This window comes from Rhagoletis pomonella, unplaced genomic scaffold (assembly GCF_013731165.1).
Source record: "Rhagoletis pomonella isolate Grant_MI unplaced genomic scaffold, Rhpom_1.0 Rhpom_scaffold_00003, whole genome shotgun sequence".
NCBI classification, from domain to species: domain Eukaryota; kingdom Metazoa; phylum Arthropoda; class Insecta; order Diptera; family Tephritidae; genus Rhagoletis; species Rhagoletis pomonella.
The window spans coordinates 66,516,046-66,533,951 of record NW_023458557.1 but is presented as its reverse complement, the minus strand read 5'-3'; the positions used below and the strand labels follow the sequence as shown (position 1 = coordinate 66,533,951).

The following is a 17,906-nucleotide window of genomic DNA, read 5'->3' as shown; positions in this document are numbered from 1 at the left end:
AGTAGAGCGTCTTTTAATTCATAGTAGTAACGTACCGCGCGTTATTAGTACCCTGGAAGATCGCTTCGGTAGACCAGAGCAGCTGGTAAAAAGTCAAATCGCGAAAATACAAGGTGTAGCGCCAATACATGAAAACCGCATCGAGCAAATAGTGCCATTCGCCACTAAGGTGCAAAACTTAGCATCGTTTTTGGAGTCGGCTAATTGTGACCATCACCTAGCTAACCCGACACTCATGGATGAACTGTTGGCGAAGTTGCCAGTGCAGAAGAGGATCGACAGGGCCCGGCATGCCTTGACGATAGTACCGAGGCCGAACATACGCCATTTCAGCGACTGGTTGCAAGAGCTTTCGAGGTTGGTGGCAAGTGCTTGTGTTAATACAAACACAGATCACAGGCAGAGCGGAAGAGTGGATGGTCGAACGCGCTTCTTTCACACCCAGGACCTCAACGGTGGCAATCGCGGTAGGAGAATATGTGTGGTGTGTGAAGGTGAGCACGTAATAAGCAGGTGCAAGAGGTTTCTGGATATGCAGTGGGGTCAACGATGGCGGTTGGTTCGGCAAAAACGATTGTGCTTTAATTGTCTGAGGAGTGGGCACAGTAGCAACAACTGCACCGAGCAACATAATTGTAACATAAACGGGTGCACGAAGAAGCAGCACGAACCACTACATGCTAGGCGGCAGGAAATGGCGAACAGGCAGCGTTCATCGGAAGCAGCAAAAAGACAACAAGTTCTCACCAGTGCCATTATACCAAATCCATGTTCGAAATTGCTATATAAAATATTGCCAGCTCGGTTGTACGGCAACGGTCGAGTTATAAACAGCTTTGCTCTCTTCGATGATGGTTCGGCCATATCGATGACGAACAGTGACTTGGCTGGTCGCCTCGGTCTTAAAGGGCAGCAGGAAAATTTGACGCTGCAATGGTTTGGGGACACTACGGTAACCGAGCAGTCCAGCAGGGTCGATGTACATATATCTGGAGTCGGTAGGTTCAATAAAAAGTTTTTGTTGCGGAATGTCAGAACGGTGAACAACCTTCAACTGCCGGCACAGACACTCCAGCTGTCAGAGGTGCCGTATAAATATCGTAACTTGCCGATCAAGAGATACGATGGAGCGGTTCCTGAACTGTTGGTCGGGTTAGACAACGCACACTTGAGCATCTCAAGGAAGACTGTTGATGATGGAGTGAATGGCTACTCGGTGACACTTACTAAGCTCGGATGGATTGTATACGGAGGCAGGAATCGAGGCGTTGGCGAACGGTGTAACTACGTGCACTTTGCTAAAGTGGACGATAATGGTTTGGAGAGGCTAGAGCGCATGGTGAGCGATTATTTAATCAACGAAGGTCTTAGTGTACGCGAAGGGGTGCAGGACTGTGAAGCTGCAGAAATAGTCAGAGCTAAAGAGTTGCTTGAGAGCACGACCGTGAGAAAGGGTTTCTAACTTCGAGACAGGTTTACTTTGGAAGCAGGATAATGTAGAACTACCAGATAGTTGGCCAATGGCAGAAAACAGGTTGTTAGCTCTGGAAAGGAGATTTAAACGCAATAATGACCTCAAGACAGCATATGTTCGGGTAATGAAAGAATACGAAGAAAAAGGGTACTCAAGAAGACTGACAGCGGATGAAATTGCGGCCGGAGGGAAGCACACCTGGTATCTACCCCACTTCGGAGTTTGGAATGCGAATAAGCCAGGAAAGATGCGACTAGTTTTCGACGCGGCGGCCGAAGTCGACAACGTCTCGCTAAACTCGGTGCTGCTTAGTGGACCGGAGCTTAATCAATCTCTAGCAACCATTTTAATGAAATTCAGACAGAAGCCGGTGGGCGTATGTGCGGACATAGTGGAAATGTTCCACCAAGTAAAGATACGCGCTGAGGATCAAGCAGCACAACGTTTTCTATGGAGAACCGAGGGGTGTTTAGCCCCATCGAGGTATACGTTATGAACGTGATGACGTTTGGAGTCACATGCTCGCCAAGCTCGGCACAGTTCGTAAAGAACAAAAACGCGGAGGAGTTTAGAGAACGGTTTCCCGAAGCGGTCGAGGCCATAGTCGGCAACCATTACGTCGACGACTTTGTCCACTGTAGAGAAAGCCATCCGAGTAACTGAGCAGGTAGCGTATGTACACAAAAAAGGGGGTTTTGAACTAAGGCGATTTGTATTCAATTCTGAACGGCTCACTAAGAAGATGAATGAAGAGGAAACGCACTCGTCTTGTGTAAATCTGGATAGAGACAACGCAGGCCTTTTTCAGAAAGTGCTTGGCTTACACTGGGATACTAATAATGACGTTCTGAGATTTGTGCTGTCGTTTACGAAGGTGGATCCAGTTGTGCTCGCCGGCAAGAGGAAACCAACAAAGCGCGAAGTACTGAGTGTTACAATGTCCGTGTTTGATCCATTCGGAATGGCTGGCGAATACACCAGGGAAGCGAAGCTTCTCATCCAGTCTACTTGGCGTGCCAGTATCGGTTGGGACGAGTATATTCCGGAGGAATCATATGACGAATGGCTAAAGTGGGTAAGAGGTATCAAGCGTCCGGAAGAAATGAGCGTGCCGCGATGCTACGGGACACTGTTTGAACAGGAACCAGTCGAATTGCACATTTTTGCGGACGCGAGCGAAGTAGCCTACGCTGCAGTAGCGTATTGGAGGACGTTAGCTGGAGCAGGTATCATTAAACCTATATTTATTGCAGGAAAAACTAAATGCGCACCGTTGAAACTTACATCCATTCCCCGTCTCGAGCTGCAGGCAGCAGTATTGGCTACACGACTTCGGCAGAGCATCCTTCACTGCCATGACAAGATCCCAAAGAGAGTGGTAATGTGGAGTGATTCCAAAACAGGGAAATCGACCTGGATTGACGGGCCAAGGTTCCTAGAAGAAGACGAGTTCATGTGGCCGCAGGACGAGGTTCCCTTAGATACGAACGAAGAAATTCGCGCAAAATATGCGGTGCTGACGATAAAGGTCGACGTTTCCATGTTCGCAAGATTTTCAACGCTTATACGCATGACCAGGGTGGTAGGCTGGATATTGCGGTTTCGAAACAACTGCTGGAAGAACGCGAGCGCAAGAATCTACAAAGGACTAAGCGCTACGGAAATAAGGCGAGCGGAAATAGCGATAATCCGTGCGGTTCAAATCGACATTTTTGCTGAGGAGTACCATTCCCTGATTGCCGGAAGGAAGATAGAACGGAGCAGCTCGCTGAAAACACTCACACCAGTAGTAGATGAGGTAGGTGTGATGAGATTAGGCGGACGAATAGATGCTGCCACCGCTATCCCTCCGCATTCACGTCGGCCGATAATCCTGCCTAAACGTCACCACGTCACTGAGCTGATAGTAGACTACTACCATAACATCTGGAAACACCAAAACGTAGCCACCATAATCGCGGAGATACGACGGCGATACTGGATACCGCAAATCAGAGCTGAGGTGCGTCGTGCTACCAAAAGATGTAACTATTGTAAAAAGGCAAATCCTCCTCAAATGGGGCAGCTTCCAGTGGATAGACTCACACCGTGCGTAAGGCCATTCACATATGTCGGTTTAGACTACATGGGACCGTTCACCGTGGCGATTGGTAGGCGAAGCGAGAAGCGTTGGATCGCGTTGTTTACCTGCCTCACGATCCGGGCAGTGCATTTAGAACTTGCTAAAGACCTTTCGACTGATACCTGTCTTATGTGCATACGCAATTTCATGAATCGGCGAGGAGCACCTGTACGCATCCGGTCAGACAACGGCACCAACTTCGTTGGAGCGGACAAAGAGCTGAGACGGCAGAGAATAGACTTCGAAAATGGAAAAATATTTAACGCATTGGCGAATAGAAACATTGAATGGGTATTTAATTGCCCCCTGAATCCCCATGCTGGAGGCTGCTGGGAGCGACTCGTCCGTAGCGTGAAAAGAGCCATGGGACATGCGCTAAACAACGACAACCTTCAGGAGCACTGCTTATATAGTCTCATATGCGAAGCAAAAATATAGTAAACTCACGACCGTTGACGCATATACCATTGGACGAACACACTGACGAACCGCTAACCCCTAACCATTTTCTCTTAGGTACTCCAAACTCGGAACAAACGCCACACCTTCACGAAGAGTTATATGGCGGTTATATATAAAGACTTTGTAATTTGGTATGTTGGCAACCATAAATGTATTTCTGATTTTTGTAAAAACGTATGTATGTGGCAACGCTTAGCCAAAAAAATGTAACCGAGGTGTTAGCCATTATGTGCTGTGAAAATAGCGGCATTCGTGGCTAACATACCGGGAAGAACACACCAAAGTGTAAGTAATTGTTCATTTTGTTAATTTGTACTAATTTTTATACTTCCTAAAGGAAATAAAACGCATCAAGCATTATATTTGTGCGTCACAATAAGCAAAATTGGAGAGTTTTATTTATCGCCCGGAGCCACGAATCAAAGGAGACATCGTTTCTTACACGATCCATACATTTCGTCAGTGTATCTTGTACTCTCATAATGCGAGCCCCGAAAACGTATTCGCTATGCTTTCGTTCTCGTTGCTTAAAACCTTTCAATACAAATTGAACAAATTTTAATTAACATGGGAAATTTTAAAATAATTGTGGAATGCATAATCTGCAAATTATTCTTACAAAATAAAAATATTTTCTTGCATCATAATAAGCGTTCAGCACAAAAACTATGCAAATACTGACGCGATAAATATTGGACATGTAGCATTCGTGCGCGATCCATCAATTCATCAATGCCCTTGTTGAGCAAGATCCGGCAACATCTGATATCGATAAAAACTAAACTGTCAACTCGCTGTCTACGTGCCGCTGATTGGCTTTCGTAAATCGACTGTCAAAAGGGGAGAAGTCCATGGCGAAGAAGAGGTGAAAAGGCAGGAGATTTTTCTTTTTTCTACGGCGAACACGAGGCAAGAGAGGCCAAGTTTTTTAACGCAGCGAAAAATTTAATAAATTTGTGTAGTTATATCGAGCCCTGACCGCCAAAATAACGTAACCGACATTTTTTTCAATATGTTATTTTTGATTCAGAAAAGCATCTAGATGCTCTAGGAATATTTCTGCATCAAAAAGAAAATTTTGAAAAAAATGTCGCTTACGTTATTTTGGCGGCTAGGGCTCGATATATTGTAACTTAAAATATTGTTATTAATAAAGGCGCGTTTAAAAAGGTCTTAACATCTTAAAAAACTTGTCTGGAGCAAATATGTCAGATGAAAAAAGGATAACCGGGGCTGATATGAAAAGCTGCAATTGCAGTCTCTGTACTAGAGTCGATAATCCGCACATGATTCGATGCACGAAATGCAGTCGTAAATTTCATAGAAAATGTGCGGACGTAAGCAACACCGTGAATAGACGACAGTGGGTCTGCCGGTCCTGTTCTGCTGCCGAAGTTTCAGCGGAGCCAGACACTGGCGCATCTGCCCCTCGCACGACAGATGCTACAACCGGGACTGTGGGTACATCTGATATAGCCCAAATATCAACCGTGGTAGCTAATATTCACAACAAATTTATAGACAATCTAGAACTAGAGAAATCGTTATTTGCTAAAAATAACGCTGATCCTATCCCCTTGTTGCCAACAGCAGGTCCGCAACTTGGCAAAAGTAGCTTCGATACTGACACAACACCATGCGATCCGGGTAAAGACGAGGATGCTCAACCACCGCCACATTGGCCCAGCGAGTTGAGGCATCCTGATGCACGGGTATCTCGGCCTCCGAGTCCGGCACAACCATCACGCGCATCAGTAGCTAGTAAAAGTCGTTGGATAGTCGAAGAACAGATCTTAATGGAAGAAGCACATATTCTTAAACAACGGCAGGAGCTCCTGAATAGACGAAAATAACTCCTGCGACGTATGGAGCTAATGAGTTCTGATAGCCGCTCCGATGAGGCAGAATGCTATACTCAAACTGTGCCATTGAAGCAGCATGCAGAAATGCGTCATAATGGTAAAACTATTGAAACAAATAATCTAAAAGACGTGCAGAAGCACCATAATCCGCCGCCAATAAACTTGCAGTGGTTACCCAACATAGGTCCAACAAACGCCGCTTCCAGCCATACAGCAAGCAACAGTCTAGTCGAGCAAAATGTTATGGATTGCGTATCGCAAACAGCAAATCATCGTCACTTGACGCGTAATCAACTTGCTGCGCGCACTAGTGTAGGCAAAGAGCTACCAAAGTTTAGCGGTAGACCGGAAGAGTGGCCTTTATTCTTGGCGACCTACAACCAAACCACCGAAATATGTGGATTCTCACAGGACGAGAGTGTGATCAGACTCCGAAAGGATTTAGAAGGAGCAGCTCGGCAATCAGTGAAAAATCTATTGCTGTATTCAGAGTGCGGTCCACAAATAATTTCAACATTAAAAATGAAATTTGGCCGGCCTGAACTTATAATAAACGTTTTGCTTGACCAAATCCGTAACATGCCACCCCAAACGACGGATAATTTGGAGAGCTTAGTAAACTTTGCGCTTGAAGTGCAAAATGTTTGCGCATCTAACCCAGAGCTGGAACAGAAATTAGTATCTAAGCTGCCCGCCATATTTCAAGCGTTCTGGGGAATGCACAAATTGTCACTGACCGAAAGCAATCTGGAAAATTTCAGTAAATGGTTGACCAGCTGGCCCAAGGTGCCAACAGCGTTATTATACCCAATTCGCAGAAGGAACGCAAGCGTGGTGTGTTACATATTCATTCCGAGGGAAAGAAGGACCACAAATTGGTAAGCTGTATCGTTTGCAAATCTAGTTCACATACGATATTTCATTGCGATTCCTTCAAGGGCATGTCACGAGCAGATAAGTGGGAAATAGTGCGGGCTCACAAAATATGTCGCCGATGCCTACATCAACACAGTCCGTTTAATTTCAGAGCGAAAATCGTTTGCAATATGGATGGGTGCCAATTGAAACATCATCCACTGTTGCATAAGTTTCCAGCTCATGTTACGACCAATGTAGTAAACACTCATATAATCAAAAACAACGAAATACTCTTTCGTATTGTGCCTGTTGTGTTGACGTACGCGTTCCTTGACGATGGTTCTTCGGTTATATAGATGAAGAATTACAAGACGAGCTGGAAATAGAAGGCACAAAGCGATCGCTATGTTTACGATGGACTGGTGACACGCATCGCTACGAGGATGATTCGGTAGTGGCCGATATTTTGTTATCGTCACCAGGTGGGAAGCGATTCACCCTTAAATATGTGCATACCATCCGAGAGCTGAAACTACCATCCCAGTCGCTCGACGTCGCTACACTCAAGGCAAATTATAAGCCTCTACAAAATCTTCCACTGCAGTCGTACTATAATATGCGACCAAAACTTCTTATTGGCCTAAACAACAGTGCTTTAACATCGCCAACCAAAATCCGCATTGGAAACTTGACGGAGCCAATCGCTGTAAAAACCCGCATCGGCTGGACCGTGAAATGGCTATTGTCAAATGGAGCTGTTTCTCGCGAGCAGCATGTTTTTCATGTATGCGACTGCGAAGAGTCTGCCTGCGTTAACCTTCTGAAAACCCTCAAAGCTTATATTTGTTTGGACAATTTGTTGGAGTTGCCGCTAAATCCGCAGCTAGTTTGTCCAAACACGACCAACTAGCATTGAAACAGCTTGATGAGTCTACCAAACGTATATGAAACCAGCCTACTCTGGAAGTACTCTGAATTATCACTTCCCGATAGTTTACCTATGGCTAAACGAAGAGCACTATGTTTGCGCTCTAAAATGTATCGAGATCCTCAGCTATTTGAAACTTTAAAAGCGAAAATCGAGGACTATTGCAGAAAGGGATACGTGCGTAAATTACTACCCGAAGAAGAAAATGCTAAAAAATACTGGTACTTGCCTGTGTTTCCCGTTGTGAATCCCAACAAACCCAATAAAGTACGCCTAGTTTGGGACGCAGCCGCTAAGGTCAACGGCGTATCATTAAATGCAGTACTTTTAAAAGGCCCTGATCAGCTAACATCACTTTTATCAATATTGTTCAAATTCCGCCAGCGAAAGATTGCAATTGGTGGTGACATAGCGGAAATGTTCCACCAAGTGCTTATTAGGTCGGAAGATCAAAACTACCAGAGTTTTCTTTGGTATGATCCAGGGGCTCAACAACCTACAACGTATATTATGACGGTCATGAAAAGGTGCTTAGCATGTGGTGGGCGACTATGGATGACAGTCTTACATTTAGGATGTCCGAACACAAGCGGGGCAGTGACCTAATACGCACAAGTCGGTGGCCTACTAAAAGGGAGGTATTAAGCCTTGTTATGACCATATTCGATCCCCTGGGCCTCATTGGGTACTTCGTTATGTACGCAAAAGTACTCTTGCGAGATATTTGGTGAAGCGGATTTCCCTGGGACGAACAAATCCCTGATGCGTTATATTCGAATTGGCTTCGGTGGATACAAATTCTTCCGAATATGGAGAGAATCAGAATCCCCAGATATTACATTCACCCAAATTTAACCAAATATCCTAACTTATAGTTGCACACGTTTATGGATGCAAGCGAAAAAGGGTATGCAGCTGTGAGTTATTTTAGATACTGCGAGGATGACTTCGTTAATTGTACACTCGTTGCCTCAAAAACAAGGGTATCACCAATCAGAATGCTAACGATTCCTCGGCTGGAGTTGCAAGCAGCGATTTTGGGTGCTCGCTTGGCGAAGAGTATCATAGAGGCACACTCGGTTTCAATCAAGCAATGTTATTTTTGGACGGACTCACGCACAGTTCTCTCCTGGATCAACAGTGACCATCGTCGCTACCAACAATTCGTCTCATACAGAATTAGTGAAATTCTTGAGACTACCGAACCAATTAAACGGCATTGCATATCAACAAACGATAACTTAGCTGATGAGGCTACTAAGTGGAAGAAAGCTCCTGAGGTCAGTTTGAAACTCGCTGGTTTAATGGTACACCGTTTTTGAAGCTGGAGGAAAAAAATTGGCCAGTAGAGTCCTTCTCACCGGGAGCCGCAACTACAGTAGAGCTTCGTGCCCAGTACGTTGGGACACATCATGAAGGACGGTTGAATGCATTTATTGCATTGGACCCAAATCGTTACTCATACTGGCGTCGACTTTTAACCATGACTGCAGCAGTCGTATGCAGTGCCAAAATTTTGTTAAGCCGCGTCAGACCACATCCTGAGGGCATTGATGGTGTAAGCAGCTATCGTACACCGCGAACTGAAGACTTCAAGTTGGCCAAAATAATGCTGAGGAGGCAGGCGCAGTTCGATACTTACAAAGACGAAATATATTCCCTTAAACATGTGAAGTACGTTGAACGATCCAGCTCACTTTACAAGTTATCCCCATATCTGGATAGAAACAACATTAAGCGACTTGGCTCGCGCTTAACTTCAAAAGATAGAAACGGTTTGTTAATCCTCGCCAAGAGTCATCGAATGACGCGCTTGATTGGGGCTGACTTCCACACGAAATATCGCCATCGGAATTTAGAGATAGTAGTGAACGATGTACGACAACGATACTGGGTGCCGCGGCTAAGAGTAGTCGTTAATGAAGTTCAAAAGCAATGTCAGCGCTGTAAGTTGAACAAGGCGAAACCAAAACCTCCGATAATGGGACAACTACCCTCGGCTAGAGTTTCTGCATTCTGTCGACTATTTACGTACGTGGGCGTTGACTATTTCGGACCTTTTATGGTATCGATAAGGAGAAGTAGTGAAAAGCGGTACGGGGTATTATTTATGTGCCTCACGACGAGAGCGATTCATATTGAAATCGCGCATACTCTTTCAACAGACTCCTGCATCCTTGCAATTCGTAATTTCATAGCCCGACGAGGCAATCCCATTGAAATCTGGAGCGACAATGGTACAAATTTTAAAGGGTCCGACCGAGAAAGAATTGCGGACGGTATTCGCGCTAATGGATAAGAATGAAATAGTCAAAGCCTTCACTAGTCCTAACATGCTCTGGAGGTTCATTCCACCATCAGCACCGCACATGGGCGGTGTTAGGGAAAGGTTGGTACGTTCAGTGAAAGACGTGTTGTATTACACCTTGGGAAGTCGACAAACCAATGACGAGCTACTACGCGCAGAATTAATGGAAGCCGAAATGACGGTGAACTCGCGTCCACTCACCTATATGCCTATATCTCATTATGCGGATGAAGCATTGACTCCGAACCATTTTCTCCTTGGCAATTTCATCAGCTCTAAGCCTTTGTCAGAACTCAGCAATGATGGACCACTCCTACGTAGAGGCTGGCTCGCTTCTCAACAACTGGCCAACACCTTTTGGAAATGATGGCTTAGGGAGTACCTTCCAATCATCACCCGACGTTCTAAATGGTTTGAAAAAGTTAAGCCCATCGAAACCGGAGATGTGCTTATCGTCGATCCTAATCATCCTCGCAATTTCTGGCCCAAGGGTAGAGTTGTCAGTGTACGTAAAAGCGCTGACGGACAGGTAAGAAGCGCGACAGTTAAGACCATAACTGGCTTACATGAGAGTCCGGCGACGAAACTGGCCGTTCTTGATGTAGAATCGTTGGTGGAACCTAGCCAGGTTACACCAGGGGGGAGTGTTGAGCAAGATCCGGCAACATCTGATATCGATAAAAACTAAACTGTCAACTCCCTGTCTACGTGCCGGTCGCTGATTGGCTTTCGTAAATCGACTGTCAAAAGGGGAGAAGTCCATTGCGAAGAAGAGGTGAAAAGGCAGGAGACTTTTCTTTTTTCTACGGCGAACACGAGGCAAGAGAGGCCAAGTTTTTTAACGCAGCGAAGAATTTGATAAATTTGTGTAGTAATATATTGTAACTTAAAATATTGTTATTAATAAAGGCGCGTTTAAAAAAGGTCTTAACAGCCCTTTTTTGCAAAATTCGGAAATTGGCGTACATTTATCACTCCTATTCTTCTTAAAACAGCCACTTCACCAATACATTTATATATTCCCCTTCCCTTTACACTTTATTCGATTAGTTATAGCTTTCTTTATTACTTTAATTTTAACCAATTAATTACAATTTATTAAATAAAAACACCTTCGTAATCCCGAGTATGCCTTTGGTTGCATATGCAAATTAAATGGCGGCGTTCAGCTGCCCAACTCCAAAGTATACAAGAAGGATGAGAGACAAAAGAAAATAAGATATAACCCAGATGCATTAAAAATATAAACCTTTCCATGGGAAATATGTATTCGAAGGCCGAAGGCCACCTACGCAAATGTGTTCAGCCCCCCTTCTTTGGCAACACAAAAAGGAGAATTCGACTCAGTGAAGGTTATATTTCGGAAGTGCGGGCGAAGGCCACCTACGCAGAAAGAAGTTCTGCGCTAAAATACTATCATGTCACTAATACTATAACATTTTTACCTGTCGCGTTTTTTTTGTATAACAACATTTTTAGAGACATTTCTTTTTATAACTTTTTCTTAGTTTACTTTTTTTATACAAAATCGCCTGATAACCAACTTGGAATAATTTTTTCATTTCCAAATTCCACGGTTAGTTGGCTTATATTTCACTTCAAACTGCTCAGTTTGCCTCGGTAAATGCCGTTTTTCCCCCCATTTTCAAACGGTTCGCCAGGGGTCTGCGGGAGGTCCCGAAGAGGGGCGGGGCTTTCGTAAAGTGTGGACTGTTCCCTTTCGAATGGGGGTGGTTTAGGGAGCCACGCCTCCTTCCCCTCCGCCCTTCACCCCCAAAACGTTGGACCAATAACTAAACATTTCCCAGAATTAATAAGGAAAATGTGAAAAAATGTTTACTTTTGGGCAAGTGTTAGTAAATTTAGGTAAATTTAAAGTTTCTGAGGCGTCTTTTACCAGACCAGACCAGAATTGTCAAAATCGGCAAGACCAAATTAGCGGTATGTCGGACGGCGCCACCTTTGTTCGCTTCATCGTGAATTCGAACAGGATTTAATGATAAAAAGCGGCAGCGTTGCTTTTTCGAGTACACAGTCACAGTTGCTAGCTGCGTTTCAGTGATCGCCGATCGAGATTTCATTTGTTATTTTGATAAAGTCATGCAAATTCAACATCGATGTAAAGCTGATAGAAATCTGGATCCCTTTGTTGTTGTTGTTGTTGTTGTAGCGGCTACAACAACCCCGCCCAGATCGGTTGGTATCTCAGTCGTTGTCGTCAAGTTCCACTAACGGCAACCCTAGGAAGCGTGCAGCTTCTGTGGGATTTGTCCACAGGGACAGGGCCGTTAGGGTTGTCGGGTTTTCCGGGCATGCGAAGAGATGGTTCGAGTCATGTGGGGTCTCTCCGCATGCCGGACATTCGTTCGGCACATCCTCATTCAGCCTACTCAAGTAGGAGTTTAACCTGCTGCAGTAGCAGCCGGAGCGAAGTTGAGCAAGTGTAGTGCGTGTCTCCCGAGGCAGATGAAGCTCTGTCTCGTCAATGTCCGGGGGTGGTATGCCCAGAACGGCATTCACAGGTCTAGAGTCTACATAACTCGAGACTGAGTCCCTGTGAATGCCGTTCAGGGCCTGTCTGTACGCTGTCGGGTCCAGAGGTTGCTTAATGAACCTCTGGACTTCGTCCGTCAGTTCATATAGATGCCTCCTGACGTGCCTAGGCGAGGGCTCCTCTTCAAGCAGCTGTCTGTTTGGGTGGCCACTTCTGTGGCTCCCGATCAGGAACTGCTTGCAGAGCATTATGTATCCCTTTGTGGTCAACACTGTTGGTTTTGTTTCATATTTAGGCAGTTTTAATTGACAGCACTAATAAATTTTCGATTATGGTTTAAACAATTCAAGTTTTTGTATTGAATGTTTTGCTTACAATTTATTTTTCCTTTTCGGTAGGGTTTTTATCATTTTATCTTCTCCCTTGCAAATTGATCATCATATATTACGTTTATACGTAAGCTATTTCCAAATAAAAATAATTTGCAAACACCTAACTCACTGTTTATTCGATGGTGAAAAATTCTTTTTTTGTTGTTATTTGCAAATAATACGTGCGTATAAACGTAGTAATAGATACGGATCTGAGTAAGCGTCTGGAACACTGCTGTTTGTCAAAAGCATACGATTCGTGTAAATGTACATTTGTTAAATGCGATAGGGGTGGGGTTTAGTATCGCTCACAACTATTTCGGGCTATTCCGTCCAAAGGGGTGGCCCGATCCAAAAAAAAAACCACACACTTGTAGTCAAGGGTCTACACATTATTTTAACACTCACTTTTGTAAATTTTGGTCACTAATTTATTTACGAATTGGTTTTGAAATATGCCCTTTTTTGTAAAATTCGGAAATTATCGTAAATTGATCATTCCTATTCTCCTTAAAGCAGCCACTTCACTAATACATTTTTGTATTCGCCTTCACTTTACACTTTACTCGATTATTATAACTTGCTTTTCGACTTTAATATTAACCAATTAATAAAAACACCTTCAAAATCACGCGTCTGACTTTGGTTGCATATGCAAATTAAATGGCGGAGTTCAGCTAACAAACTCCAAAATATGCAAAAGAATGAGAGACAAAAGAAGATAGGATATAACCAGTAAGCATTAAAAATATACAAAGGTGTTCTCTGCAAAAGGTGTTCAGCTCCTTTTCTTCGCAAAACAGAAAGGAGAATCCTACTGCCTGAGGGTTATAATCCCTAAAAGCGGCCGAAGGCCGCCTACGCAGAAAGGGGTTCTCTGCAAAAGGTGTTCAGCCCCCCTTCTTTGGCAACACAGAAAGGAGAATTCCACTGCCTGAGGGTTATAATCCCTAAGTGCGGCCGAAGGCCACCTACGCAGAAAGGTGTTCTCTGCAAGAGGTGTTCAGCCCCTTTCTTTGGCAACACAGAAAGGAGAATTCTACTGCCTGAGGGTTATAATCCCTAAGTGCGGCCGAAGGCCGCCTACGCAGAAAGGAATTCTACCCAAAAATACATTTGTTAAAAAGAACATTATTTTTATAAAAACTTGTTTTTTCTATTTTTAATTAACTTTTTTATTCTTTATTCAAAATCACCCGATATCTAATTTGGCATTTCTTTTATTAAAAAATCCCACGGTTTCTGTTAGTTGGGTCATATTCCACTTCAAACTGCTCAGTTTGCCTAAGAAAATTCCGTTTTTCCCCTTTTTCAAACGGTTCCCTAGGGGGACTGTGGGAGGAGCCCAAGGAGGGAGTACGCCTTTTTAGACAGCGGGGACTGTCCCCTTTCCAGTGGGGGGCGTTTGGGGGCACCGCCTTCTCCCCTTCCGCCCACCACCCCAAAAAAGATGTGAGCGCAACTAAACATTTCCCTGCCATAGCACGAACGCTCTTCGAAAACACATGTTCGAAAGTGCTAAATGTTGCATTTTAAATGCAACAGAAACGCTGCATAATAAACGTACTGATGAAGATCATAGATTCCTGTTTTGATTGAATGATATATGGTGAATGTGAACATGGCGTAAAAACGGTATTTTACATCGGCAATATTTGTGTAAACCGATAACTTATTATTATTACTAATATCCGATTTGTTGAATTTTCGTGGATCGGGATTTTGCAAAAGTTTCAAAATATTTGTACAAGAATGGGTGCGTTAGCAGAGGTATTTCAGCGTTTCATATATTTGGCAAAATAATGTATTAATTATTTTTGAACAGGTTGCAGGTGATGAAAACAATGGTGAAGGTTCGCGCACGTTTGTATTCCAGAACGAGGGCCACACCTTGGGGAATGCATTGAAAACAATTATAAGCAGATATTCAGACGTAGATTTCTGCGGCTACACGATTCCACATCCGACCGAGAACAAAATGCACTTTCGTATACAATCGGATCAAAACAGAGCAATAGACATATTAAAGCGGGGTTTAGAAGATTTGGAATCACTTTGTGATCACACCATAAACACGTTCGACTCGGAAGTTAAATCGTTTAATGAAATAAATAATAAGTCTGTTACAACATAATTAGTTTGCACAATATTTTTTTTACTTTAGGCGGCTATGCGCATCTTTTTGGGATCGTAATTTGGTTTCCGCAAGTGGTGATAATTTGGCAAGACCTTTCTGAGAAAGTCGATTTGTAATGTTTGAGACTGAAAATAATAACAAATGGAAAATAACTTGCTACCTTTTTGTGTGAATTTCATACCCCATGCTTATCGATGGCTTCTCTTTGTAGGCAATTCCTTCCGTATAAAACAATATTTTCCTGAAGTTTCTGTTCTGCTATTAGTTTAACTCCAGCGCCAATAATACAGCCACTAGAAACAAAAACGCATGGCCCTACGTAACATTTGCTCTCAAATACGTTCTTCTCCCCAATATGACAAGCTTCAACGGTACTGCCTACTTCAAATACATTATTTGCACCAACATTCAAAGTTCGCACTTCCGTGGAAGGGTAAAATTTTTGGCCTACTGGAAGACGGAAAGCAATAGTTGAGTATTCTTCTACAATACAATTTTCTCCTAGCACAATGGGTCCAGCCTCAGCGATAATGGTGGCGCTAGGGTGTATAACACATCCAGGAGAAATAGTGATGTCACCGCTAAGCGTGCAATCCTCGCACACAATTGCTTTTCCCATTATTTTAATGCTACAATTCAAATAGTTTCATCATTGATTTAATCGTACAAATTTTTTATATACTCATTGTGATCCGTTGTTGACATGACTTTTACTTTTCTTGGTTGTTTTGCCTTGGTTGAGAAAAAATTCGTTGAACCTCCAGTCAACACTACCATTGTTTACAATTTGATATCGTTTACAAAAAGGCGATAATCGATATATTTGTTCTTGCTTAAAACTATTGGGGTGTTCACAGTTCGTTCCAAATTGTGTCTGAAAACCTAGACGTCTACATTTTGAGACATCTTTAGCATCAACTGTGAGCACCCCTTTCCAGCAGTCGTCGCAAAATCGTCTCAAAACTTTGCTGGTGTTGCCAGACATTTCTTCTTTGCGTGCTTTTTTATATGTCGCCTTTCGATTTTGTTTCTGAAAAATTGTAATTATTTAACTTAATTGCCAATTCCTAATATTTGTTATTTCTTTTCCTTGATTTGTTTCTTTTCATCAGAAATTGCGCTCAAATTAAATGCAAATACAGAAAACGTGCCCAATTGCCATAAAGCAACCCTGCTGCGAGGTTGCAAAATGTAGACGCGTAAAAAACACAAAATGTAGACGGCGTCGTTTTCCAATTTTAAATGGGAAACAACAACACCACAGATTTTACGGTTAGAAAACGTCTTAAAATGTAGACGGCTACATTTTGAGACACTATTTGGAACGAACTGTGAACACCCCATATGTTCACATATCAATATAAGGTGCGTTCGACAAGTCAAAAATTTGTAATAGTTTTTAAAATTTTTCTGGATGGCATTCGATAACGACAAAAAATTATCCAACACACAAAAATTGAGAGAGCAAGCGTTCATTTTGATGCAAGAGAAGCGTTCATTTTGTACTGGCAAAATTTTAGTCAGCAAAAATTATCCAACACGAAAACATATGATCACAAAACATAAGGTAGCAATTTTTGTTAACAAACAAAATTTCATTTTCCGAGTTGTGGTATTTATATGCTTTTTGGCTGCCTGCTATGTGACTTTATGATAGCGCCAACTAGTTTTTACTTCTAGAAATGTTCCTGGCGAACATTGAACGTTCACTTTCCTTTTTTCTTCTATGGAGGCAACATGAATTTCAGTTTGTTTACAAACAAAACATAAACGAAGTCAGCTGGTGTGTCTTCTTCTTCCGGTTTTTTGCAAGTAATGGCTAATTTCCTGTTCGTTTACTTTTTTGCTTTTTCATCTCTTCGGCTTTAATATGAAATTCATGGTTTTATGGGAAAAAGTGCAAAAATCCTATGTGTCGTCAACAGTGACTCGATCCACCAGTCATAAAATACTGTCCCACCCATCACAAGCTAATTTTTTTTTCAAATATAATAATCCCATAAAAGCATAAAATGAACCTTATCATTATACTAACTACATTCGAAAAATCCGCTATGCAAGAAATATTTTGATATAAAGTTTGTCTAAATGGCGAACGAATCCATCCCCTCAGAGGGGTGGGTGTCGTTGTTGTCTCAGCCGTCACTCTTGGGGAAATTGAAAAATGTATATAGTTTAAATGTCCCATCCGTCACGTTTCAATTAACAGCAAAAAAAACATTAGAACCATAAAATTGTATACAGCTAAAAATCCCATAATGAGACGCAAAATCCCACGCGTCCTTTTATGGTGCGGAAATCCCAAATTATGGGCGAAATCCGACGAGTTGGCAACACTGAACGCAACTATTATCTCAATCAAAGCTCGTTTTTTAATCACCCCGTTTACACAAGCAAATCTCAGATTATTAACCGTCAAATTTGTTGTGCAAGGAAAAGTTATGTTTCTTCTCCGTGCCACCGTGATCACGTTTTTAGGCTATAATAAGCAATATAAATATATTTTAACTTAACATTTTTTTAAAAATACCTTTACAAACCTCTTTTCCTTGCTGGCGTACATTTTTGTTTACTTTTACATTTGGCATTTATCCTCTTTTTTGCAAAAACAATCGATAAAACTAGGATGGACACTGAAAAGTTATCGGTTTAATCAAAGATTGTTATATAATTACAGATTAACAAGGGACGAATTTTATATGGCTAATCTCTTGTTATAATTACAGATTATACTAGGTTCACATATAAGTAGATTATCCTCATTTTCGAGCTTAACACCCTAATCTGTAATAAGCAAAAGAGATTTGCCATACAAAATTCGTCTCTTGTTAATCTGTAATTATAAAATAATCTCAGATTTAACCGATAACTTTTCGGTGTCCAACCAAGT

At 42.6% G+C, this 17,906-nt stretch overlaps 3 protein-coding genes across 4 annotated transcripts; 2 read left to right on the top strand and 1 right to left on the bottom strand.

Moving 5' to 3' along the window:
• Window positions 1-1,973: 1,973 nt before the first annotated feature.
• Window positions 1,974-4,646, top strand: LOC118735377. Its single transcript, XM_036465097.1, has 2 exons — window positions 1,974-4,343; window positions 4,396-4,646. Exon 1 carries the CDS (start codon window positions 2,217-2,219, stop codon window positions 4,032-4,034), a length of 1,818 nt encoding a protein of 605 aa, XP_036320990.1. The 5' UTR covers window positions 1,974-2,216; the 3' UTR covers window positions 4,035-4,343; window positions 4,396-4,646.
• Window positions 4,647-14,525: 9,879 nt separating this feature from the next.
• Window positions 14,526-15,168, top strand: LOC118735372 (probable DNA-directed RNA polymerases I and III subunit RPAC2). The gene is made up of 2 exons (XM_036465088.1): window positions 14,526-14,649; window positions 14,705-15,168. The coding sequence occupies exons 1-2, from the start codon at window positions 14,632-14,634 to the stop codon at window positions 15,011-15,013; spliced, it is 327 nt and encodes a 108-aa protein (XP_036320981.1). The 5' UTR covers window positions 14,526-14,631; the 3' UTR covers window positions 15,014-15,168.
• On the bottom strand, window positions 14,963-15,825 carry LOC118735371 (dynactin subunit 6). Of its 2 annotated transcripts, none has more exons than XM_036465086.1 (3): window positions 15,699-15,825; window positions 15,198-15,645; window positions 14,963-15,141 (listed from the first exon to the last, which is right to left on the bottom strand). In XM_036465086.1, exons 1-3 carry the CDS (start codon window positions 15,791-15,793, stop codon window positions 15,040-15,042), a joined length of 645 nt encoding a protein of 214 aa, XP_036320979.1. In that variant the 5' UTR covers window positions 15,794-15,825; the 3' UTR covers window positions 14,963-15,039. The 2 variants fall into 2 exon arrangements, with proteins under 2 accessions (XP_036320979.1, XP_036320980.1); XM_036465087.1 differs by having other exon boundaries at window positions 15,198-15,625; window positions 15,699-15,821.
• Window positions 15,826-17,906: the final 2,081 nt, after the last annotated feature.